Source organism: Triturus cristatus, chromosome 3_2, assembly GCF_964204655.1.
Source record: "Triturus cristatus chromosome 3_2, aTriCri1.1, whole genome shotgun sequence".
In the NCBI taxonomy this organism is placed as follows: Eukaryota; Metazoa; Chordata; class Amphibia; order Caudata; family Salamandridae; genus Triturus; species Triturus cristatus.
Window position 1 is genome coordinate 335,920,422 of NC_140584.1, and position 26,091 is coordinate 335,946,512.

The window sequence follows — 26,091 nt, forward strand, 5'->3', positions numbered from 1 at the left end:
GACTGGTCATCTTGACATTGTCACATTGAGTTCATCAACCACATCAAAGACTTTCAGGGTCATAGTGTCTGATCCATGCCAATATGTTGCAGTCTCTGAGCATAAGAGTTTTATTAAGCTTTAAGATAATGTATCTATTCATCAATGCAGATCTTCATTGAAGCAGTTGATAGCCCAGAGGATGAAAAAAACCAACCAGATGACAACTAATCTTTTGTTTTCGTAAACAATTTTTGATGTACAAAAGATTCAGCTTCTCTTATGTGTAGAATATGTAGGTAGGCTTTATAATCCTGATTGATTGATTCTCTTTTTCAAATTGGTCTCTGTGACAATGGTGATAGCTTTGCCAGTTTGGTGCTGGTACTCCCTCATGTGGATCTATGTACAAGGTGCTGGCACTGCATCAGGCCCATTAAACCCAAAAATATAGGGAGTTACTGTGTTTGTGTTCCTCTCACAGGAGACATAGCCTAGTAGTGCACGATGCACTGGCACGTTTAGGGTGGCACATGCCTTATTTGCATACTGCTTGTCTCCTTCTTTAATGAACCCAATGAGCTAATACTGCCGAGAGTAATTAGCGGTAATGAAGACTGAGTCAAGCATTCCATCAATCGCCCTTTTTAGGCCTCGCCTACAGACAGATGTTAGCTGTTTGTAGGTGGGACTTCTTGTGGATCATACAAACAAAAACAGCCCATGGGCTTTGTGCCTATCGTCTGCTTACCCTTGGTTGACTTCCTTCTCGGTTGTTTGCTTCTTGTTTGATGGCATTCATTTTATATTATCTCTCAGTACTCCATGAGCGCATGTACTTTCTTGCACTCCCCGCCATGTGTTGATTCCTCCCTCAAATACCTGCCCTCTGCATACTCCACGTTGCTAAATTCTACCTCCACCCCAGCTCATCCATTACTTCCTCGAAACCAGTTTTTTACTTTCTTACCACCATTGTTTCAAGCTCCTCCGTTGCTCTCTCACCCGGTTCCATTGTTTCCCTACAATGACTTCTCCCTATCCACTGCTCCATTGCTTCCTCTTCCCTCCCATTACTGTGCTTTAAAAAACAATTTTCCGGTTCGGCAACTGCTGTTTATTGTCACCCCATTTTAAATAAGCGCTTTCACATTTTAAAACAAAAATCAGGACATGGGAACTGCTATTTTCTGTTGGGCTTCTTCATTATATGTACGCACTTTTGTGCTTGTTAAAAATTTTTTTTTTTTGTTATTATCAGTAAGCCACCTTTGATCCATAAATTAAAAATAAATAAAATGGTGGCCGCATAATGTGTTGGACATACATCATGACGAACGGCCATAACAGCGCCACGACGCATACGCCGTGTACATACCATTTTGCCATTTGCATTTCTTTTTGGGTGATGCTGCAGAGCACTAGCAAAAAACATTGCCAAAGGCAGTATGCTGCAAAGGCAAAACTTACTGGTTTTGCTAATGCTTGTTCAGTCTACGTCATGGAAGTAGTGGAGTTCACACGTGCCTGATTTGCGCTAATTTAGCGACTTTGAGCCCTTTTTCTCCCCAAAGTTATCAGTCTTTTCAAGATAATGCCGGCAGAGTTTTGCTTTGCAACACACAAACTGGATTCTATCTTAGGCCATGAATTTTGTGCTCTACAATAACTGCCTTGTCTTAGGTGAGGGGGAATGTCTTTCCATCTTACCCCCCTTATCTCTGGAGGTGTTTGACTTTCTCAGCGCCAAAATCAAGTCTGGATCTCCGGCAGACCCGCTGAAACCGGCCCAACTCAAGACCCTGGCACCGGTTTGCTGTACCCCGGTGCTGTCCTTGATCAACCTGTCTCTCTCTTCTGGAGTGGTTCCCGTTAGATGGAAGCAGGCAGTAGTCACGCCAATTCTGAAGAAGGCGACCCTTAACCCCCTTAAACCTGAAAGCTACCGCCCTATCTCCCTTCTCCCTTGGGCCACGAAAATAGCGGAGGCCCATGTGAATGCCACTCTTACAGACCATCTTGGTAGGCTTAACATTCTCGACCCTACCCAGAACGGGTTCCGTGCGGGTCACAGCACGGAGACGGCCCTTCTCTCGATGGTCGAGCATCTGCGTTCCGTGCTGGATTCCGGTCGGACGGCGGCACTACTGTTATTAGATCTTAGTGCCGCCTTCGACACGGTCTCGCACGGGATTCTGATTCGGCGTCTTGAGGAGGTGGGCGTTTCTGGCTTCGTTCCTTCCTTACGGATAGGTCATTCCAGGTGGTGATCCCGCCCGGTAAGTCGTCATCCTACCCGCTAGACCAGGGAGTCCCACAGGGGTCTTCACTGAGTCCCACCCTTTTCAATCTGTATGTGAGACCGTTGGCTGCGGTCGTCAAGCGGTGGGGCCTGACTATGGTCTCTTACGCAGATGACACGCAGCTGGCGGTCACACTGAGTGGGGACTCAGACCTGGAGGCTCCCAGGTTCTGTGATGGTCTGCGGGAAGTGGCTAACTGGATGAATTCCAACTGTCTCCAGTTAAACACCAAGAAGACGGAGATTATGGTGGTTGGTAAACAGGTGGCTTTGTGGGATGACAAATGGTGGCCTTCGGAGTTGGGTGTGACTCCCCTCCCAGCGGCAGAGATAAAAAACTTGGGGGTGTGGCTTGATCCTTCTCTGAGTTTCATCTGTCATACCAAGAAGGTGGCGGCTTCTTGCTATGGCATCATCAGAGGACTTCGACCCATCCTCAAATTCTTTGATGCACCCACAAGACAGCTGGTGGTCCAAGCATCAGTGCTGTCTAGGCTGGACTATGCCAGCTCCCTACTGGTGGGGATAAACCAGTCAGAATTTCTGCGGCTCCAGCGGGTTCAAAACGCTGCGGCCCGACTGGCGATGCTCGGTGTCAATACTCTGCGCTCTCTCCACTGGCTCCCTGTGCAGCAGAGGATTAGATTTAAGGTTCTCTGCTTTGCATTTAAAATCCTAAAGGGTACTCCCCCACAAATCTTGGAGAAATTGCTGATCCCCTATGTCCCCTCTCGCACTCTTAGATCGCTAGGCCAGAACTTAGCAGTGGTCCCGCGTTTTAAGTTGAGCAGAATTGGTGGCCGCTCCTTTCGAGTTCTGGCAGCGAGTTGGTGGAATTCTCTTCCTCCACAAATCCGGGCCATCGATGAGCTCCTTCAGTTTAGACGGGCTATCAAGACCTTTTTATTTGTTTAGCTTATCTGTTTTGTCTCGTCTCCTTTTGTCAGCTTTTAGTGCTGTGTTGTGTTCACCTTCTCAAAGCGCCAGGACGCCACTTTGCTGGGGCAGCTGTGCGCGGTACAAATAAAAATAACATACCATAACATTCTGCATATTTCCACATTCACCAGGCTTTACTTTTCAAGGGGTATGGGGATAATTTGCTTTGTATATTATTCGTATACAGAGGCCTACCCATAAGGTCAATACCTGTCGATGACCACTGCAGGAGTTTACCTGTAAGACAATTCATCCAAATGTAATTTTTTTTTTTTTTTAAATGAAGGAGCTCCAAAAGGACTTAAAGGTTGACTTCATGGTCTACAATTGACTACTGCCTTTTTAAACTGGGTGAACTGTGCACTGGGCTACCCTATGAATCAGCGAATCATGTGGCCTGATTTAGAGATAGTTTAAGTCAAGCACTTTTACAGCTACCAAATACTCTACTGGTGGGGAAAACACAAATGATACTACACCTGTGGAATCTGTATTATGAGAGTTAAGAAACACATGGTTGGGTAAATTTTGATCAAAAATAGTTTATTCTTCCATGTATAGGCGTAACACATGCAATCAAGAATACAACAATAGTAAAAAGAACACGTAACATGATTTATGCAACGAAAACAGCTACATGTACAGTTTACACCACAAATGAAAAATTGTCATTTGTGGGTTTACACCATGGATTGGAATTGTATGAAACGCAGGTTATACTGTATGCAGCTAAATCAAACATTGTATACTATCGTTTAGACAAACAGAGCATTGGTTTTGACATTTATGATTACACATTTTAGAAAAGTCCCCCTTAGATACAATGAGCTTAAATCAAATCTCTAAATAAAACCCAGAAGCTGCAAAGCAGATGCTATTGACAAAATCATCACTCCAAAGTAGCCGATGTAGCCATATGCGCCCTGCATTCTTTTTTGTGGATCTGTAAATCAATTAATAAAAAGCAATTAACTCATAACAATAATACTCACTTTGATCTCATTGAAAGTTCTGCTAATATATGAACATGAAACATTACTAAAACAGCCTGGATGATACAACACACAATGCAAATTGCGTCATACATATATATTCTTCTCAGGCTTACAGATTTATCATATATATATTTGACTTAAGTTACTGACCAAATTATGGAAAAGGGTTGAAAAAAAAAATCTTCGTTCCATTGAACATATATGTTTATGAGAAAAGTGCAAGTTACTTCCCCTCAAAAAAACACAATTTTAATCAGCTGCGAGGCAATTGATTGTTGCAAGACTAGAACAGTCAGCCTATGGGCGTCCAACTTCAGTCCTCGAGGGTCAAAATCTTGTCAGAATTTCAGGAATCGTTTACATGGCTGGTGGTTATCTTGAGGATCTGATTGGATTGAGGGGCCCCGAGGACTGTGTCTGGAAACCAAGCCTTCCTAATATATATTTGTTTTTAAAGCACATTATTTCCCATCTTGAAAAGACAAAAAAAAAGAAGAAAAAAAAAGGAAAAAAACCTCAAACACTCAGTGGGGTCATTTAGAGCATAATGGGAGAATGGGAGTAAAATGACAGTTCACCCATCTACCAAACTTTCGATTCCCCCGACTAATTGAGATGTGGGAGCGTAACCAGATTTCCAATTGCGGAGCACCAAATGGCTCTGCCGGGAGGAACCTCTTGCTGCAGCTCATCCACCACAGAACTGTTTGGGCAATGCAGTGGAAGGCTCATCCCAACTAGGACAAGCCTTCTGGCGCATAGTTTGTCTGCCCGAGGTGAGCCATCACAAGCAGGAACAAGCATTGACAAAGCCAATAAGCCTTGGCTATGCAAGAGCTATTGGCTTTGCCAATGTGTTTTAGCCAGGTTGTCCACCAGCATGGCTGCTTTTCAGCATGACTAAAAGTTAGTGGCACAGAGGAGAGAGTGGCATGGAGTGCCATTGAGTGGAATCGCGAATACAGGAGTACAGCGTAGTACAGTGGACTGTCAGTGTTGTGTTTTGGAGTGGCATAGTGTGGAGTAGCGTAGAGTGGCATAGAGTAGAGAAGATCGGTGAAGAGTGCATTAGCGTAGAGTGTTGCAGAGTATAGAGGCATAGGATGCAGTGGCATTGAATTGAGTGGTGTACAATGCAAGGATGCCATGTGGGGATGCAAATAGACGCCTTTATGATGCATTGAATAGAAACTCTAGAAATTGAGAGGAGATGCCAGATGTATGGCTGATTATAAACTTGCCCGTGAGAAGAGGAAATTAGCCATCAGGGAAGAAAAATGGGAGAATTTGATATCCTCTTGCTCTACTAACAGACACAACCACCTTCTGCAAAATAGTTAACTCGGCCAAGAGTCGAACGGGGCAGCCAGGAGAGATAGAGAAGACTATTAAGGCTGAGCAGTGGGTGAAACATTTCAAGTCCATTTACCATCTAGTTCCTGTTGGGGGAGCAGCCAGTGATGGACCTTTATCCATCTTATCCCCTTTCAAACCAGTTTCAGCGACAGAAGGCAATTGCTTTCATCTCCTCTGGTCCCTCTGGTATGGTACTGGGCCAAGACATTCTGGACTCTGGTCATTACCAATACACTTAACTTGTTGTAAGAAACTAACTACCTCTTGACACACCGCCATCACCGTACTAGTGTTCAACAAGCATTGGCAAAGCCAGTAGGCCTGGTGTTGGGGGCTAACCTTTTGGAAATTCTTGTTTTGTCACGATTTCTGCAAAACTTTATTGTTAGAGAAGCTGCCTAGCACTTAATCTAAACAAAAGCATTGGCTAAAGGCAAAAATGTTGCTTTGGTATATAAAAAAAAAAAAACCACACACATTGCCAGAGTACTTCCTGGCACTGACGGGAACTACCTTGTGTGTTGATGGGCTTTATTTGAATTGGCAGCAAGCCATAACTCTCATACTGAAGTCAGCCAATGGTTGAAGGGGGCTGACACGCTGCCCCTTGATGCATGTTGGAGTGGAAAAATGTAAATGGCAGAACCACAGACTAATGGATGAAGTCTGGCTGAAAGCCCTTATAGGCAAATATATTATATACACTGTTTAGTACAATAAAAAGGTCTTTGCTAACAGAGCCTTAAAAAAGCCAATAAGTCTGGCATTGGCTGCCAGTCTCTTGCCTTTGGGAAAGAGGGCCAGAAAGAAAGCAAGAAAGCAAGCAAAAAAGAAAGCAAGAAGCAAATAAGCACAGGAAAAGAAAAAAGAAGACAGAAAAACATAAGAAAGAAAGAAAGAGGATGGCAAGTAAAAAAAAAGAGAAGAAAAGGAATGAAGGAAGGAAAGAAAAGAAGGAATATCAGACAGACAGGGTTGCAAAACAAAGCACCCTTGTGAACTTATATTCAAATTTCATGTGAGATGCTGGTATGGTGTGAAAAATCAGCAGTCAGATAAACAAAAGGCCAATTTAAAAAGGAATTTACTCCAGCATTGGCAGGAGATGGGAACTGATAAAGCTGGAAAGTTCCCGGTGCTTTCTTCTGATAGAAAATCCCGCTATCACTCAGGTTCTACAAGCAAAGGTAACAATAAAGTAATAATATAGTAAAAACAAAAACACTGGCGCTGAGGAAAGCTATCTAGAGTGCAGATGTACTTCTTGTGAAAGGGCTAAATGCAGTCACTCAAAGTGAAGTTAGCCAGTGGCTGAAGTAGGATGACACATTGCCACATGCTGTAGCAGGAGAAAGAAAAATGTGAATGACACAAGAGTAGACCAATTGATGAAGAGAGGCAGCTGAAAGCCCTTTAAAGTAACTATATTATACATATAATTTTAGTAAAGGTAAAAAATATTGGTTAACGCCAGATCTAAAAATGGAAACAAACAAGATCAGCGCTGTTATTTAACCATCACCTTCCTAGACTCTATAGTTAAGATGGTGGGTCGAATAGTTCTTCACAGAATAATGACAGGGGCAAGGAAATTACACATTCTGGGACTTATTACAAGTACGGCAGGCCACAGGACCATGCTGGCGGTCCGATCACAACCACACTGAGGGCTCGCCTTCAGTATTCAGAGTGTGTCGGTCAGACCACCACAGGACTGCTGCGTAGGGCCGGGGATCCAGGATTCCGGGGAGTTCAAGCAGCAGTCAGGAGCAGGATATACTGGGGTGCCGCTGCGGCACCGCCAAGCATATTCCGAGTTCTCTATCCACCGCCCTTTTCATGGCACTGAGCCCGCCATGAAAAGGGTGGCAGAGAGGCAACTAAGGGGGTTCTAACAGGGCCCCTGCCACTCCTGAGCCTGGGGGTGCATGCATGGGGGGGGGGGGGGGGGGGGGGGGGGAAAACTCAACATTGCACCCGTTACTGCAAGATAGGACATACACAGTGGCGGTCTGCATGTTAGGCTCTCTTATGAGCCTAACCAACCACCGCTGTGAGACCACCTCAGCATCACCCGCCTGACCAGGATTACATTCGTAATCCGGCTGGCGGGCGCACCACGGCTTTGGCTGTCCTCCAGCAGACTGTGCGGTGGCGCCGCCACTGGAGGACTGCCAAAGTCATAACATGGCCCTCTGTATGAACTACAACATGGGTTTAGATTAGGATTAGCTATAAAGGAACAATGTCTTCCCCTTCACCTGCTTATTAGTAAATACACAATGGTGAAACTGGGCCATCTACGCCTATCTATTATGGACCTCAGCAGTGTTGTTGACCGAGTAAACGGGTCAAAGCTGTGGGACATTCTAACTGGTCTGCTGATAGAACAGTTCTTGGTTGAATTTCTCTGTAACCTACATTCAGGTATTTCAGCATCTGTAAGATATAGCATGAGGGGTTGGGACGGTATAATGGCTCAATTCCACTACCTTAGCATGGGGACGGGGGTCACACATGGTAGTGTGCTTGCCCCAATTTTGTTCCTACTGTACATAAATAATCTCAATGCATTTTTGATTGGAAAGCACCTGCCAAAGATACAGTCCAAGTCTGTACCCGCCCTACTGTATGCAGATGACAACGTTTTAATGGCTTGGATCCCAAACGGTCTCAAAGGTTTGATAGATCACTTTGTCATTTTTATTTACAATTTAGACCTGGAGACCAATTTATTTAAAACTTATGACATGTAATGTGGCCCTAAGAACTGCAAGTCTAGACGCGTTTTCATCAAGGTAAAGAACATTGGGAAAGTAAGTAGTTTCTGTTATTTGGGAATTACCTTTGATTCTCTTAGTTCATGGTCCCATTGCCTGTCAACCAGATCCTTACGATGTATTCAATCCGTCAATGCTCTCTTCAATTTCGTACAGAGTTTTGGAAACAAATCTATAAAACAACTCACTGAAATCTAGAAGTGTAAATTCTACCAATTCTAACTTATGGGACAGCCAGCTAGGGCTACAGTAAAATACACAGATTGCAGACAGAGGAAACCCAATTCTGCAGGGTTCGGTATGGCACATTTCATGCAGATGTGTCAAGGGGACAGTATACCAAAAAAAGCGATTTTCCCCCATTTTAATTCATATATGAAGCTTTGCTCTCCGATACAGGAAAAAAAAAAACACTGAAGAAAATGACACAAATGGGTATGAAAGTAGAACTTTACTCATTGAAGTGCTTGGTTTGGTGTAAGTACATACCAAATAAGGGGCTTAAAAAAAAAAAACAAAAAAAAAAAAAAAAAACAGTCCACGTTTTGAGAATCAATGGGCTGTCGCTGGTCGAAGAGGTTTTCACTGGTATACAGTGGATGCTTTTAAGACGATCAACAGAGTGTGGCAAGTTACAAAAAAATAAAAAAAATTTAAGAAGAAGAGGAAAGGAACTGCCTAAATATCAATTTCCCTTGATCACCAAAAATCACTGTACTGGCACTCATGATAACAAGGCTTTTTTCTTCACACTTGCTTCTTCTGCTTGGAGAATGTAACAAAAACAAAATCCATCACTAGAGCTTAGCCAGGGATGTGCACTTTGCGAACCAGTGAGACTCGAGACTCTTCCTAAATACAGTAGTGCAAAGCGAAGGGGTTGGAGGCTAAATGCTTTGAAAATAACTCATTTGGAGCCAATGTACACATTAGTGTTTGCAAAATCATCTAAACATTATCTTAGTTTCATTATTTATTTCTTCACTGCTCATCAAAAAATTGCAATATTTGTAGATTTATTTTAAACGTTTGGCGCGCCAATGCTTACCACAGTCATTTACCTCCTTTGCTTTTCACAGAGCTATACAAGGCAAACCAACAACATTGCATTTACGGAGGGTTGTGCCTTAAATTATTATTATGAACTTGTCTTTTTTTATGGTTATGGTCTACTGGAAGAATGGTATGGTTAACAACAAAGATCACTACACAAATATTTAGATAGGATTACAATGTACGAATACCCCACTTTCACAGTGATAATATTAATAATTAGAACAATCACAGCTTGCTTTTATAGAGTGCTTTACACCATAATTCTTTCGTTCCAAATAAAGAATGCCCTCCTAACAGTAGTATAGTAATACAAACCTAACCACCTGGACCACACCTTTATGAAAGAGAAACGTTTCAACAAGATCCCTAAAGGCACTAACAGGAAGAGAAGCAAAACAGGGAAGACCAAAAGGATCTGGGCCCCAATGTAAGAAATACTGGTTGCAAAAAATTGTTTGCAAATTGCGACCAGTGAAGTTTTCTTTTCACAGATCTACTAATCGGTTGGTTCATAAAATTCCAATTCTTAGATGGATTTTAATCCAACCTTTTTTTAAACTAAACAGAGCTGCATTTACCAAACATTATACTAAGAATAATCAATAGTCTGCGAAGCCCTCATTTCAGGAGGTTTAAAAAACGAAAGCACATTGTAACATTGCTCTTGCAGCTTTAAATTTATAGTCAAAATTGCTGAGTGCCACAAATAATCTTTTAGGTCTTAAATCACGTCTACCCTGTTGAACCATCCGTGAGAATAATACCCTCTCCTTTTGCAGGACTAAAAAATTGCCAAACTAGGGACTCAACCTACCCTTCAAGCAGTGCAGGGTAATGTAATGTACAAGGTTTGTGTTGCTGAGGATAATGTAGGAGGAGTTCTACAACGCCGAAAATGACCAATTGGTAAAAACAGGAGAGTTACCAGAGGCAACGTGTTTTTGTTCATCCTGTATGACATTGGCCCCAAAAAGACATTTCTATTTTGCTAAATATTTGTTTGATGTTTCTTCATTCCTTCGTGACTGAGGCACAATGCATAATCTGTTGCAGCCTGCATTTTCTTCTGCATCAGAGGGCTGCAGTGCGTTGGAGGATGTACACTGTTTTTAACATTATATATCACACAATCATGGATAGAACTTATATAGGGATGAGTATTCTTGTTATCTTATTACTTTGGAGCAGTTCTAGCCTGAAATGTTCCAATAAAAAAGGTTCATTGATTTGCATTTGACATGGCATGTTTTTCATGCCGATCTGTCATGGGGACCGGAAACGGGGAGTGGGATGAAAACAATTTTTTTTCCATTTGAATCTGCATAGGAATCTTTGCTGTTTGATACATTAAAAAAAACTATGGAATTACACCTAACTTGCAATGAAAGTAGAACTTTACCCAAGGAAGAGCCTTTGCTTGGTTTGGTGTAAATCAATTCAGTAATGTTTAAGATATTAATCTTTAAAAAAAAAGGTTTTGGGGTGGGTTGGAAAGAGTAAAAAAGTTAGTCCATTTCATTTCTGCGTACTCCAAACAGGGAACGCTCAGTTTAAGGTACCTTTTGGCTGGCTGCATGAGAAATATTTCTAGTGCACTTCTCATTACAAGATGTGGGGCACGGCCTCAGCATCCTGTTGAAAAATGTAAAAGCAAAAGACACACAATTGAAAGACGGTATGCAGAACAAATCAAAACATTCTCCCCCAGTCAAGAGATCTGGGTTAAATCCATCATTCTTTTGCTCACCATGCCACCCCAATTTGGACCTGGCCATATGCAAATCAGTCTTGACCCTGTGCCTCATGGGAACAGTCCAGCCCGAACTGCCAAGCCAGGTCCTCCCTGGACCGCAAACAAGCATCCTAGGGCCGGTTTAGGGGTTTCACCCCTCTTCATCCAGGATAGCTTGAATCCAGTGGCACAGTGAGCCCGGGACCCACGGTCACCCCGAGTGGGACGGGTATACCCAGACATGGGTCCCATGCTCTCCATGCCACTGGAGTCAAGCTATCCTGGCTGAAGAGGGGTGAAACCCCGAAACCGGTCCTAGGATGCTTGTTTCCAGTCCAGGGAGGACCTGTCAAGACTGATTTGCATATGGCTTGGTTCAAACTGGAATGGTGATCAAAAACCGATGGATTTAGGCCCAGATCTCTGTACTGGGGTGAATGTATGACATTGTTCTGCATTCTGTCCATCAATTGTTGTTTTTGCATATGAAAAAATTAAAAGGCCAAATATGGGAGCGCGATTAGCCCACCTTCATCTTCAGGCCTCAGCAAATCTTGAACCCAAGTCACACTCTGACCCCCAGGGCTTGGGGGGAGGACTTGTGGGAGGGGGCACCCACCGTATATAGAAACAGAAAAAAAAAAAAATGGTTTTGATGGGGTTGGGAGGGATCTGAGAACCCAGATAGTCTTTTATAGACCCCTGTCCTCCTTGCATTCGTGAGGATAGTCTGTGGTCTCGGTACTGAGACTGCAGACTACTGAAAGAGAGCCCAACACTGGTTCATATACTCCGCAATCTCATCATTGAGGCTACAGACCACCGTATAAAAAAATGGCACCTATAGTCTTTAATAATAGTCTTTTATAAGAAGGTAGACCGTATTGACCAGTGTTGGGCCCCCTTTGAATAGTCTGAGACTCAGTACTGAGAATGCATACTACCATTTGCGATCGCGAAGGGGATTTGGGGAAGTGGGAGTGGCAAATGTGCAATTCATGATCTGCAGCCCTCTTATCGAGGTCACTGAGAAAGGGCATAATTTTAGGTTCGAGTCCATGGTCTAAAAAAAATAGTCTGCAATCTACAAACACCGTTGGAAGGCGTCAGACTCAACTTTAGTGAGAGAGATTATAATGAACTCAACTTTTTTTTTATTTTTTATGCGCCGAGCCCGCAGTCTCATTCTTGAGAGTACGCACTCAGCACACCTAATAACGAAGGCAGAAATCCCTGCATAGTACGTGAATTTCCGACCTACTCCACAGACTATTTTACATTTTAAAGGGCATTTTGAGCTGAGAACTCCGGTATTCACAAACCACATGAAAAATTGTTCTTTTCTTGAAGACAGAAGACTCATCCACCATTTCTGATAAGCAGGATATCAGAACAGGTGCGCACTGGTCGATTTGACAAAGCCATGGCAGAAAGACCAGTAAGAGATTCCTGGACCATCCGTACCTCGCACACAAGGTCACAAGTTTATAACCTCACAACATTAATACCAATTAGTAAGAACACCTGAAAGCACAACATAATTAAATAACAATACATACTCAGACCAATAAATAATAGAATATCTATAGTTGTCTCTTTCACAGTGTTAAGAATAATATTATATGTAATCTTATCTGTAAGCTTACTTACAAAATTTGAAATTTCATTGGTTACATCAAGGGTGACAACACGGGCACTGTATTTGGTGTGCAAGTTATAGTTTTGATGGCTGTTGTGCAAGCTATGGTTTGTTAAGCCAACCATAATTTAAGTACTTCGGTGGCTCTTCAATTTTAATTCGTAACCATAACTGTATTTGAACAGTGGTGTTCAAGTGAATTTCAGAGTGCTTTAAACATACATTTGAGGTGTTCGAACACAAGGGCGTTAGCAGTATCTTAACCCACCATCATAAATCTAGCAACACAACATAATTGTGTAGGATCAGTGAAGAATCTGCAGCACCAGTCATGCAGTACTGTGAACTTTTATTTATGCATTTAATGTTCTACCATGAGTAAACATTGTACATATATGAAAATGTGATCTCAATCAACGTTTATAGGGATGCTCCAATATGTATTTTTCTAATCCACTTCGCTGTGGGAAGTCAATATATCGGACCTCCGCCGCTCCTGTAGCACATTAACAATTCTATCTCTTTAATTAGCTAGAAGGGAAACAGGATAGAAAAGATGTTGGCTTAAAACAGATCACTTGAAAAATAGCTACTTTACTAAAGAAATTGACCTATGGTCCCATAATATTGTAATACATAAAAGCTCACACAACATTCACTAAGTTATCAAACATTTGTATTATGTTGTGGTAAATTCACAGTATCCGGTTAAGGATGAGATCGAATGACTTTTTCCAGACAGATGTCAACCTACAGCATCCTTATAGATGTTTCTGCAAGTGCATGGCATTCTCTGGATGTCTCATCACCGTCTACAGCATATACTGAATACTTCTGAAAGCGAAGTAGCTTACTAAACGGCTATTGCACATAGTAATGTATTTAATACACCACAACTGAATGCAATATTAGTAGCTACATTACATTCGCAATACAGCGGATGAACCTTACAAAATTGTGCTCTACTCCCATTTATGAGTATCATACCTCCAGTATAGTAACCTCGTGCGTAGGAGAATCGGCTTGTAACCCAAAGGGCTCCAAGAATAGAGGCTGGTATCTGGATGGGGGAAGAAAAAGGAGAATATGAAAGCTACAATCAAAATCCACAGAATTCTGAAACATTATAGAAACCGCATTTAGTTTGTGGCTTTAAACAACTGTTCTGCTACCTACAAAGGTGATGTTAATTGCACCAACCTAAATGATTGTACATTTGGGGCCAGACGTACGACCGTTTTTTTTGCAGCCGCAGCCGCAAACGGGAAATCGGCTCGTCTGAGGCTGCAAAATTGTTCTGCCCCATGTAGAAACCCTATTCTGCGAGTCGTTAACCTATTACTGACTCGCAAAATAGGGTTTGCAACTCGCTATTAGGAAGGGGATTGCCAAGGGCGTCCCTTCCTAACAGCGAGTCGCATTTAAATGTACGATTGTTTTGCGACCACAACTGCGGTTGCAAAACACTCGGGGTTCACCACCTACTTCAAGTATGTGGTAAGCCACTCCCCTTTGTGACTGGCAGCGGGGAAAATTTTTAAGGAGCAGGCAGTGCCTACTCTTACAAAAATGAAACAGAAACGTTTCATTTTTCTTTTTATAAACGCATCCCGTTTTCATTTGGGGAAAACGGGCTGCATTTTTTTTTTTTAATTGCTTTATTTAAAAAGCAGTCACAGACATGGTGGTCCCTGGGAGTGCTAGCCATTTCTAATGGGGTTGCAAATTGCACCTACCTCATTAATATTAATGAGGCAGGCTATTTGTGACCCCATTAGGAATCCCAAACAGTGTATGAGACACTGTTGTACATTCCTACTTGCGAGTCGTAAAACGACACAATTTGCGACTCGCAAATTGGAAGGGTCATACATCTGGCCCTTAATAACATGAAACATCGGCAAGAGTCATCAATGGCGTTAGTGGAGGATCATGCCTGATTTTTACACAACTGCCATTTGCTCTGATGCAAAATTACGATGGACGTTACATAGCGTTTAACCTGTGCTTGACATCTGCCTTTGCTGTTGTACATGCCTTAGTTTATTTCTCCTGCACATTTTTAAAACAGACTTCATATTTTTATCTTAGCAGTGCATCAAACGTTTAATTACTTTTGATGATTCACCTTCTTGCTTAACATGAAGATAACATGCAAATATATACATGCATGACGCAGTCACGAGTCACAAAATCGCCACTGACGAAGCAATGATCAAATTTTAATGGCAAATGCTCTGTAAGAGGGTTTCTTTTTTTTCTGTTTTGGGATGTGCATCCGTATCCTCAGTTCCAGTCCATCAAGGAGGGGGGTCTGTCGAAGAGCCAGGTTTTGAGGTTTCTCGCGAAGATGGGGAGCGATGTCGTCTGTCTGAGAATAGCAGAATATCGCTCTATCCGGATTGCACGCTTATAGAGCAGAGACAGCGCAACTCCATGGTAGTCAAAAGGAAATTGAGAGACCTAAACCTAAAATACGCGCTTCTCTTTCCGGCCCGCCTGAAAATCATCTATGAACGTAAAACACACTTTTTCGAGAGCCCAGAAGACGCTGAGGAATGGTTGGAGGTGATGGACCCTACAGTGGCTGAAGACAACGCCTCCCAAGACACGCAACATCGCATCATCTGAACTGAGCTACCCGGTACATGTCGGACCAGGCGGATCCGAGGGAACACTAGACGGAACAATACAACCTCACAGCAGCAACAGCAGAGCAAGAAACAGGCACTTATAGCAGCTGCTACGTTCAGAGAGACTGCACTAATAGAGGCCTCCTCGGAGGATGAGCTGAACAGGTCAGACTCTGAGGGAAGTGTGGCCCGGTTTCCCACCGTGACCCCGCAGACGGTGGATGGATTGTTTGGCTGACCGCCGTGAGGATACTTGTACACGATGACTTGCTTCTGCCTATGGCGTAATATCCTTTTTGTTGAACCATGTTGCGGCGATGTGTGCATACATGTTTTATTGAGCCCGGGCCCTTGCTCGGACTGAGTTGTACAGAGTACCGGTGTGCGAATTGCACCCCATGGTTGGCGTTAGCGATGTCCCCCGCATTGCAAATGCTGTTGTTGTACAGGGCATAGTTTTGTTTGCCATGTTTGGCTGTATGGTCCGGTATAGTTTCTCGACCGGACCGAGTATTGGGAGTTTTGGGAAGGGGTACAGTCCTATTTACTGGTTTATTATGAAGCGGCTTATCATTCACACATGTAAGACAAGACCTGACCACAGGATCCTTTTATGAATCCAATGTATATACTCAGCCAATATAACAATCACATGGAACGTGAGAGGTATGGGTTCGGTGCAGAAACGCCATAGAATACATGCCCAATTGCAACGGCGTAAAGCACACATAGTATATTTGAAAGAAGCTCATCTGTTAGAGCAGGAGACAGTGAGACTCCGCAAGAAATGGAGGGGGCAGGTTTTCTCTACTAATTATTCTGGATATGCCCGGGGGGTCACTGTATGGATCCGACATGGTGTACCCTTTACAGCACTGGAACAAAGAGTAGACAAACAGGGACGATACGTACTCCTGAGGGGGTCCCTGGATGGTCAACAAGTTGTGTTGGGCAGCACGTATGCGCTGAATACAGCGCAAGAGGGTTTTTTGACTACCTTGAATTTAGCACTGACTGGGTGGGAGATGTATCCCTGGATTATCTGTGGGAATTGTAACACAATCATGGATGTTGCTCTAGACAGGTCCCATCCCCCTTTGAATGGCACGGGTGTGATTAAGCAGGCGAAGGCACTATGTAACTGGGCGGAGGGTTGGGCATTGTGCGATGTGTGGAGAATGCGACACCCAACACACAGGGAATACTCGTTTTACTCCCCGGTACATATGCTGCACACTAGGATAGATAGAATTTACTGCTCAAACAGGATTGCGATGCAGGTCACATACGCTACGTATTTAGCAAAAACCTTCTCGGACCATAACCCTTTGGAGATAGCCGTCACATGGGGTAGGATACCCACTCAGGTCTCTACGTGGAGGCTCTGGCCACAGCTGCTGGCGGACTCAGTGTTCCGTACTGCCATGGCTGACATTATTATACAGTATTTCGTCGAAAATAGTAATACAGCTTCTAATGGTTTAATTAAGTGGGACGCTTTTAAGGCGGTCATACGCGGGAGGGCCATAAGTGCGATAGTGGGAGCTAGGCAGGAAGTGCATAAGGCCCTTACGGAAACAGAACGACAGATGGATAGGTTAGAACAGAAGGCCACACACGACAGGGAGAAACAGGCACCACTCCAGGAAGCCCACATCAAACACGCAGAATTGTTAGAATCCCTATGTGTCATAGACCACCAACCCTACACGCAGAGATGCCACTCCGAGGCGGACAAATCGGGGGCACTGTTCGCCAAATTACTGCGTGATGATCCCCCAGCCATTGTGATCACTGAAATTAATACCATGACAGGTGACAGGGCGCATACCCAAAATGACATTAACACGGCCTTCTGCCAATATTACGCTACATTGTATAGCAGACCTACAGATAGTGGGGACACGGGAATCGAGGATTTTCTCCACGCATTACCATACCCACAACCGACTGCAACATCCCTGAAAGACCTCACAACCGACTGCAACATCCCTGAAAGACCTATCGGGTCCCATTACAAAATCAGAAATTAAGGTGGCAATTAAAGGGCTCCCCCGCAATAAGACCCCTGGGCTGGACGGGTTACCTGCAGAATTTTATGATGTCTTCATGGACTCACTCCTACCACATTTGGAGGCCCCATACAACACGGCGTTGGCGGAGGGAACACTACCCCTTACCACGGCACAGGCACTGGTGGTCTCTCTTCCGAAACCGGAACGGGACCCCACTGATATGGCAAGTTACCGTCCATTATCGTTACTAGCTACGGAATATAAAATACTCAGTAAGGTACTGGCAAATAGGCTCCTGCCTATCCTGAATAAATGGATACATATAGATCAGACCGGATTCTTGCCGGCCCGGAGCATGTCTTTGAATACTAGGAGACTGCACTATTTAATGTCGGCTGCCTCCACACACTACGCTCACGCAGGTTGCATATCATTAGACCTGCGCCAGGCATTTGATACGCTAAATTGGGAGTATATGTGCAAGGCACTAGCGAAATTCGGGCTCCCGGTTGATTATCTTAAGTGGCTCCGGCTCCTATATGATGCCCCCACTGCTAGGGTTCATACTGGGGGCCATATATCAGCTGAATACCCTATATTTAGGGGGACGAGACAAGGGTGCGCACTCTCACCGCTTCTGTTTATATTGGCACTGAAACCCTTGGCACTAAAGCTGCGCACATATGCCCAAGGGGTGGGCATTCCGCTCGGGCCCAACACGCATCTCTTCTCTGCTTACACAGACGACATCATTCTGTACATTAAGGACTTTAAGTCGGATTTAGCCCGCTTGCCCGGGTTATTTGCCGTATTTGAACGCATATCGGGCCTGGCCATTAATTCATCGAATTCGCATGCCTTTTTCTTTCAGGAGCAGGCCGTGCCCACGAGTATACTATTTGGGGCCATGACTTTACAGGTGGCAATGCAAACGTTTAAATATTTGGGTATTCAGGTATACCGGACGCCCACTGATATGTTAGACGGTAACCTACACCGAGCACTTAGAGCTCTGCGGTCTAGTATCACCTTTTGGACCACATTACCACTATCAGTGATGGGAAGAGTAGCCATTACCAAAATGGTGGTCCTCCTGCGCCTGCTTTATTATTACGAACCTACCGGTGCTGATCACACAATCTTATATGGGGGCCTGGCAGGAGGAGGATAAGCCTCAAAAAGCTACAGCTCGATATGGACAAAGGAGGGCTGGGAGTACCGGACCTCAGAGCATACTGCTTTGCGTGCCAATTGCAGTGGTTGTCCTTCTGGACGGCCGGGTGTAATTTGCAGGAAATAGGTTACACAGAGCGCGATATTGCAGGAGGAGCTTTGCATACACTACTGTTGCCACGCTGCAAACTCCCCCGGCATCTTCCTCCCCTGCTGCACACGGTGCTACAGTGCTGGAAGGCGGCACTCCATTATACAGGCCCACACCCTGCTTATGCCGGCAACATCCCGATATTGGGAATACCCCTAGCGACTGGTCGAATAACAACACACACTCTCGCTCCCTGGCTTGAAGCAGGGGTTAGCATGATATCGGACTTGTTCCATGACGGACAGCTTCTGGACTATGGTAACTTTGTTAGAGAGACAGGGGTGCCGGATCATTTGTATATATTACATGCAGCGCTAATACAATATGTAAAGGCACACTGGGCCCCACGCCGGCAGGAACCATCTACGCACGCACTGGTAAAAACACTTTATTATATGGGAAGGGGCAGACACCTAATAAAATGGTTATACGTGGGGGGATACGTGCCCACACGGGGATAGACCTCACTACTCTACGAACCGCATGGTCAGATGACATAGGGCGAGCCCTAGAAGGTAAAGAATGGGAGAGAATTCTGGAACATCCAAGAAAATACAGAGGAACGCAAAATTCGAATATATCCAAACCATGATACTACACAGGGCATATCTCACCCCTTATAGACTGGACAGAATGTTTCCGTAAACACAACACTACTGCCCTAGATGTCACTGGGAGGGGGCAGAGATAGTTCACATGGTCTGGGCTTGCCCACATATACAAGAGTTTTGGGACTTGGTCAGGCGCTCAACACAGGCAGCCACACAAAGGGGAATACCCGACACCCTGGAACCATGTATCCTTGACCTCCAAAAGTCCTCCACTAAACACAAAGTGCAATATAGGTTCGTGAACCTATCGCTCATATTAGCAATAAGGGCTATCACCGTGCGGTGGAAATCCAAGAAGTCACCTTCCGTACACATGTGGCATAGTGAGTTGATTCGGTAGGGTAGTGCAGAAAGCGCAGCCATCAGACGGGAGGAGGCCAGGGGCTTACGTAAAACCCTGATTGCACTGGAGTGGGATGTTATGCTGGAAACCCTTAAAGCGCAAGAATTGGATGCTGCAGATGCACAAACTGATTCATAACAAAAGCTGTGTAAAAATTCCAAACCCACCTCTTAGAGATAATCACAATGGCAAGCATGTATACCGATGAACGATTGTCGTTATCAACCTAATCTAAGAAGTACTTATGTCGATGTTGATAAATGATGTGATGTATCAAGCCTGAGGCACCATGGTGTCTCCGGATGCCGCTATATGAGAATCGAAGGACTAGAGGGAGGGGGGAGGGGGACAAATTGGGGATTTTGTTGTTGTTGTTATAGCAGACAAGGGCGTGTTGGGATACGGTCATGCATCCGGCTCGGAATCTATGAATATTTGTAAAATGTTTAAGCGGAAACTATTGGTGATTGAGTGGGACTATATAATATAGTGTGAGAAAAAGCAGGTATCGACTTTGTCGGCCTGATGTCTTTTTATGCAGCTGAGCTCACAAAAGTAAAGATACTGTGTGTGCCGATCCACAGGTTCATTGTACTGCAGTAGCCATATTGTAAAAAATGAAAATCAGTTAATAAAATTTGTTAAAAAAATTAAAAAACAGCAGGGTCCACTCCATGTCCATTTGCCACTGGTCAGCAAGGCAGTTGAAGGAAAGGGCTCTTGTAGCTTGTTGTACCCCTGTAGCTTGAACAGGAGGTCATCCGTATGACCCTTTGAGTTCACTTCCCTATCCTGGGTACAATAAGGAGCAGGTCCAGTCCTTCAGGTCACTTCTCAGGTCACAAACAGCAGATCCAGTCCTCTTCTGTTCTTCAAGTTCAGCAGTGTTCTGAAGTGGGTGCCTGAAGGTGCATCTTTTATGCCTGGCATGAGCTAGTGGGTGGGAAATACTCCTGGGCATGACCTAACCATTGGTTTAAAAGTTCACAGGATTAATCCCTCCCAATTTGGCCATTTGAGATAGTAAAAGTCTTTGGCCGCTCTCAACTTGGGCTCTGAGGGTGTTGAGGGCTGTGGGTGTGAATGGGGAGTGTACTATGGTAATCCTAGTGTCCTTTCACATACAACACTAAAATCCAGTGTGAAGCAGCCACTGTACTGCTAAGCGCTTAAATTGTGAAAGAAAGGAGTAATGGTGCTTGAAGTACTGCACAGAAGCCAGCGGCCTATGCAATTAAATGCCGGAAATCCAAACACCAAGGATGATAGTGTTTAATCCACTACCAAACACTCCCTAGCCCTTTTTCTCACATTTGCAGGTTCATGATTTCTGTTTGTGACGGTTTTGCCCCCTTTTTCTTCCTCTTCTTTCCGATCTATGTGTTTTTCCCTCTGTTGCACTTTATAAATATCGGATACGGAAAAATACGGGGCGGTGCCCCCCAGCAGCAACCAACAGCCCAAATTAACGTTGGTACCCCAGTAAACCCAGGGGCAGAAGTCTAGTAGAACAAAGCAGAAACCAGACAGTGGATCCATAAAAATTATCTTGGAATCCTATTTTCTATCTTTCATGTGTGCCCCCAGTGTTATAGGTAAACCCAGCAGACCAGTCAGGCAGGATTTTTAACTATAGCAGGATTTTATAGTGTCAAAGAGGATGCCCAAAAACCCCCGCCCTGCATATGTTCTGAATGGGCAGAGATGACTCCTCTGAACCTCACGTCTGCCTACTGTTTGCTCCTTGGGGGCATGTCACGCCTATTCAAATGTAGGAGAGCAAATGTAAGCTTAGCCTCAAGGAACATTAGGCTTGGAAAAGGTAACTTTTAAAAAAATACTTTCCCCCAATATTTATTAAAAAACCAACTTCACCTTTGAATTGAATTTTTAATTATCAAAAAAAAATTGTTTAATTATTTCTCTAGCTAGTCCCATTCCCGAGATACAGTATTAAGATTTTAATCTGTACTCTGGATTTCTACATAGGTCAGCTGTGCCTGCCACAGTGAAAACAGCATTTGGGTGGTAGTCACTGTAAGGGCATGTTAACTTTTAATTTCTTTATGTCTTAAATTTAAATACCATGCAACCTGCTTTGTGGGCTACAAGGCCTACACGGGATGACATCTTAATATTTAAACTGGACGTTTTGACCTCTCACAAGGGTTTATTTTAACAGATCGGATTGCAGTTTTTACACTGCAACAGTTAAGCCTGGAGTAGTGTATGCACTGCCACTACAGTGGGTGACACAATTGGGGCTGCTTGTGGCATTTACCTTCCAAACCCTGGATACATTTTATACCCTAAACTAGGGACTTCTAGGCAAGTTAAATATTCCAATTAGGATATGTCAATTTGACCATGTTAAAAGGAGGACCGAAGGCACTTCATCACTGGTTAGCGGGGTTAAAGTGCACAGAGTTCAAAACCTAGCAAGGATTTTGCGTTCAGCAAAAGGTGAAAATACAGAGTGGCCATGAAAAAAAAGTGCATTTCCTACACACGCCGCCCAAGACTAGGCTAGACTAATCAATAACTTGATGGGCTTCCATGCTCAGGTGACAAAACATAGACATTTTGCAGTGTCTGCAGTGGCACTTGTCTGTTCTATGCCCATCTGTACCTACCTGTACCCCTTGGCCATCATCCCTAGCCATTAACCTTGTCCATGGGAAGCCCTTCTCCCCACCTGCACTTCCCACCTGGCATAGGAGTAACCCCCACTTGCTCCTGAGGTCTCTCTCACTTCTTAGGTTTCTCAGAGTGGGGAGGGGTGGGGGTGGGCACCCAGAGGTGCTAGAAACACTCCTTCCACTCTTTTTCCGCCATCTCTCAGTGGTGATAACCTGTAGAGGCCCTTTAAGTTCAGGGCAGCTCAGGACTTCATGGGGGCCCACGCAATCTATAAGCGTGACACACTGTGCTGGTGTCATCTAGGGGTCTGTCTGTTGCAGGTCTTTTGTCCTCTGTCTCTGTGAAAGCGCAAGTAGCACCTCCAGGATAGACGTGGCCTCACCAGGGTCAATTGGTGGGCGCTCTCCTCTCTGAGAAGATAACCGCTGACCCACTGGTCCTCCAACTGTGGATTTCATCCACCACCTACCACTTACCCTTCTTCTGGGCCAACATACTCTCCGTTTTGGGACAGGCATTTTTGGGGAGCTCTGTGCGACTGTACCTTATAGCTATTTTCTTTTCTCACCAGGGGAGGCTGATTGCTAAGGATGCAGTCCAGGGGCATCTGGGGACTGACAATGACTTTATTCTACTCAAGTATCCTCCCCAATTCTAGAAATACCAGGTCCATAGCGCGGAAAAAATCTTGCCCATGGACCTGCGTTACCCTACAAACCTGTCAGATACTATTCTGGGAAAGCACCAGCTTTGCTATCACCTTGGTCTGACTGGCACAGGTATAACCAAGAGCAGTGGCAGGGACCCCATTCACTTTGACTTCCTGGAATTGAGGTCTACTACCTTCAGGGATCATCAGATTACCTTCTAGGTCCAGCCCCCAACTAAGGGACTCTAGGGCATGCTCTATCCTCCCCTCCTGGGAATAGCCTTCCCCCTCCCCCCCCCCTTTCTTTGATGGGCCACCAGGGCCTTCTCATCCTCCAAGCCAAGTGTACATTTCTTCTCCTCCAGTCTGTGCTGCTGCCTTCTCCTCAGCAGCCAGCTTCCTTCTCCTTCAAGTCTAGTATAGCCAGCCTCAACTTCAAGTCCCACTACGCCTGGCTGCCCTCTATCTCTGATTGGGACACACTGTAAACTGCCACACTGCTGCTTGCTCTGGACAATGCTGGGGAGGCTGCCTCCTCACTCTCATCTTCAGTTCTCTCTTAAAAACTTAATCCTCATTCTCCTCAATCCTCAGGTTTACTGTAGCCGACAGACGTCCTCCCAGGCTCTGATGGCAACGTGCCAGTCCTTCTTGGGCTGCTTGGTCAGCTTAATTCTCCTTTGCTTGCACATGCTCCTAAGCTCTGTCATGCTGGAGATTTCCAGTCATACCCACCTCCATGTTACCCAAAAGTTAAGGTGACAAAAATGGAGAGCAAGTCTGAATTTAGGAAACCGCAAGAACATGCTGCATCATCAAAGAAGGACTCTTTGCCCTCCATGGTCCTCGCATGTGAAGCACACTCTTGCCCAAGTCTAAATTCTGGACACTGCCACCTGATCTATAGAATCAAAAGTAAACCTTGCCAGCTTAGTGATCCCCACCCAGCTTCACAAGTCTAAAGAGTGCCTCGAAGAAACCAAGTGCCAAATGTCATATATCAAATAAATGTACTCCCATGCTCGCTCACACACACACACACACGCACTCACTTAGCCATTCACCCAAAAGTGTTGTCACTCGATACCCGAGCCATTCACTTACTCACCCAAATCACTCAGTAACCCACTCACTTGCTGAATCACTGATTTGCTCACTTGTTCAATCAACTACTCACTCAGTCTTTCACCTCAGTTACTCTCAAGGGCTCACTTTGCCCACCATTTCACTCACTCAATAATTTGCTCATTCACTAGGTCACTGTCCTAATTAACTACATTTGTTCATTTATCTCAGTCTCTCACTCATCTTTCTGCTCACTCACTCATTTATCCAGCTCACTAAATTCACTCAGTTGCTCACAGCTGCTTACTCTCCCAACTCAAATCCAATCCTTCACCCACCTAACTTATGTACAGTGCCTCATTCGCTAATTCACTTGCACACTCACTCATGTATCAGTCCTAATCCCCCCAGGATCTCGTGCTATGCTGCCTGCCTCTTAAATTACTCCTGTGCTAGAGCATCTGTGGAATGCAGATGTTCCGAGCCAGTGAGAGAACACCTGAGGACAGAAATGCCTGCAGCAGCTTCAGCTTTGTTTTGCTGAAGATTGAGAGGAGGCAGAATACCCAACCCAGTCGGATGATTGGCTTTCCTCTTCCACCGTGGCACTGATGCTGCTATCACAAGAACAGAGTGATACAATAAATGCGGTGCCATTAGGTGCTTCAGGTCTGCCATGATAAGGGGCCTGGGAGAGAAACGTCATGTGGGACCGGCATGACTTTAAATGCAGTCCGTCTTAGGTCCCTATTCACTCACATTAGTCTACTTCACAAGGATTCTGTGCAGAGACTGCAACACCTAGTGGCCAGTGGGTATTGTACTGGGTTTGTATTTAACTTGTCAAAAGCAATGATGCAGGAGTGTAACCAGTCCCTTAATAAAAGGGTATTTGAGAAACTGCCCTTAAATCATTCATACAGGAACAATGCCTGCAGTTTGACAAATGAAGTTTGAAACTGGATAACTTTTTTTAGTCCCGAACTGTACACTCTTGCCAGTTTAAGGAAAGTTGTTGCTGTTAATAGCTAAACTGTTAATATGTCGTGAGATTATGAGGGCCTGAATGAGGTTACTGGGGCAGGGCAGGCTCGGTGTAGGGAAATGGGTAATTGGTGCAGTACTCCCCACTTTGTGCCTGTTTTTTATGCAACTTTGACTGAGGTGTACTGGGTCCCTGTTAACCAGGTTCCAAGTATCAGTGTTCTTTCCCTAAAACTGTACCACAACTGGCACAACTTCAGCAACCACTGTAAGTCCCTAGTAAAATGGTACCCCTGGTACCTGGGGCATTGGGACTGAAGAGGGTCCACTTGGACTGCAGAACAAATTGTGCCACCCAAGGGACCACTCACCAAGATCATGCACATTGCCATTGCAGGTTGCATTTCTTGGTGCACAGAAAACTGAAGAGACGACATGGCGCACATCCGTGTGTCATGCCTGTAGACACTGCATGCATTATAGGCAAGACACCCCTACTGTAGGCCTTAACGCCCGAAGGCAGGGTGCACTATACTTCAAGTGAGGGCATAAGTGAATGAGGAAATATGCCCCTGTAATGGTCAGTTTCATTACTGCCAGTGCAAGTGAACAGGGAAGCCATGTTAAAACATGTGCTGGGGACCGATGAAAACAAGTTCCCCAGCTACAGGATGGCTTCACAGAAAATATGGATGTCTGATATCATACATCTTGTATTGATGAACCCACACAAATTCCAGTGTTGGATTTATCAATACATGCACCCAGAGGGCACCTCAGAGGTGCCACCTGAAACAGTAACAATTGCTGGTGGGCTGACTGACTAGTTTCAGCCAACATGACACCAGAGATGAATTCCTGAACCAAGGGTGAGGGCCTTCGCTCTCTGGAGGCCAGTAACCAGGTCAGTTGTGGCAGGGGGTGGTCTTCCACCCCCACCCACGAGATGACCTGCAGATAAGCCTACCAAGGCAAGGGAGCTTCAAAGCAGACCATCCGTCTTCGGTATGGGACACTGGTTTCTCTCATAGGAGAGGATGCCAACCCCC

At 44.6% G+C, this 26,091-nt stretch overlaps 1 protein-coding gene across 1 annotated transcript in view; it reads right to left on the bottom strand.

The window, feature by feature from the left end:
• Nucleotides 1-3,742: 3,742 nt before the first annotated feature.
• Nucleotides 3,743-26,091, bottom strand: part of LOC146857317 (glutathione S-transferase 3, mitochondrial-like) — a 38,763-nt gene continuing 16,414 nt past the window's right edge. Inside the window, exons 3-4 of the mRNA XM_085647815.1 lie at nucleotides 13,766-13,838; nucleotides 3,743-4,163 (exon numbers count right to left, since the gene is read on the bottom strand). Of these exons, the coding sequence (XP_085503941.1) occupies nucleotides 4,063-4,163; nucleotides 13,766-13,838 (174 nt within the window). The 3' untranslated portion in view covers nucleotides 3,743-4,062. The remainder of the gene's footprint in view (nucleotides 4,164-13,765; nucleotides 13,839-26,091) is intronic.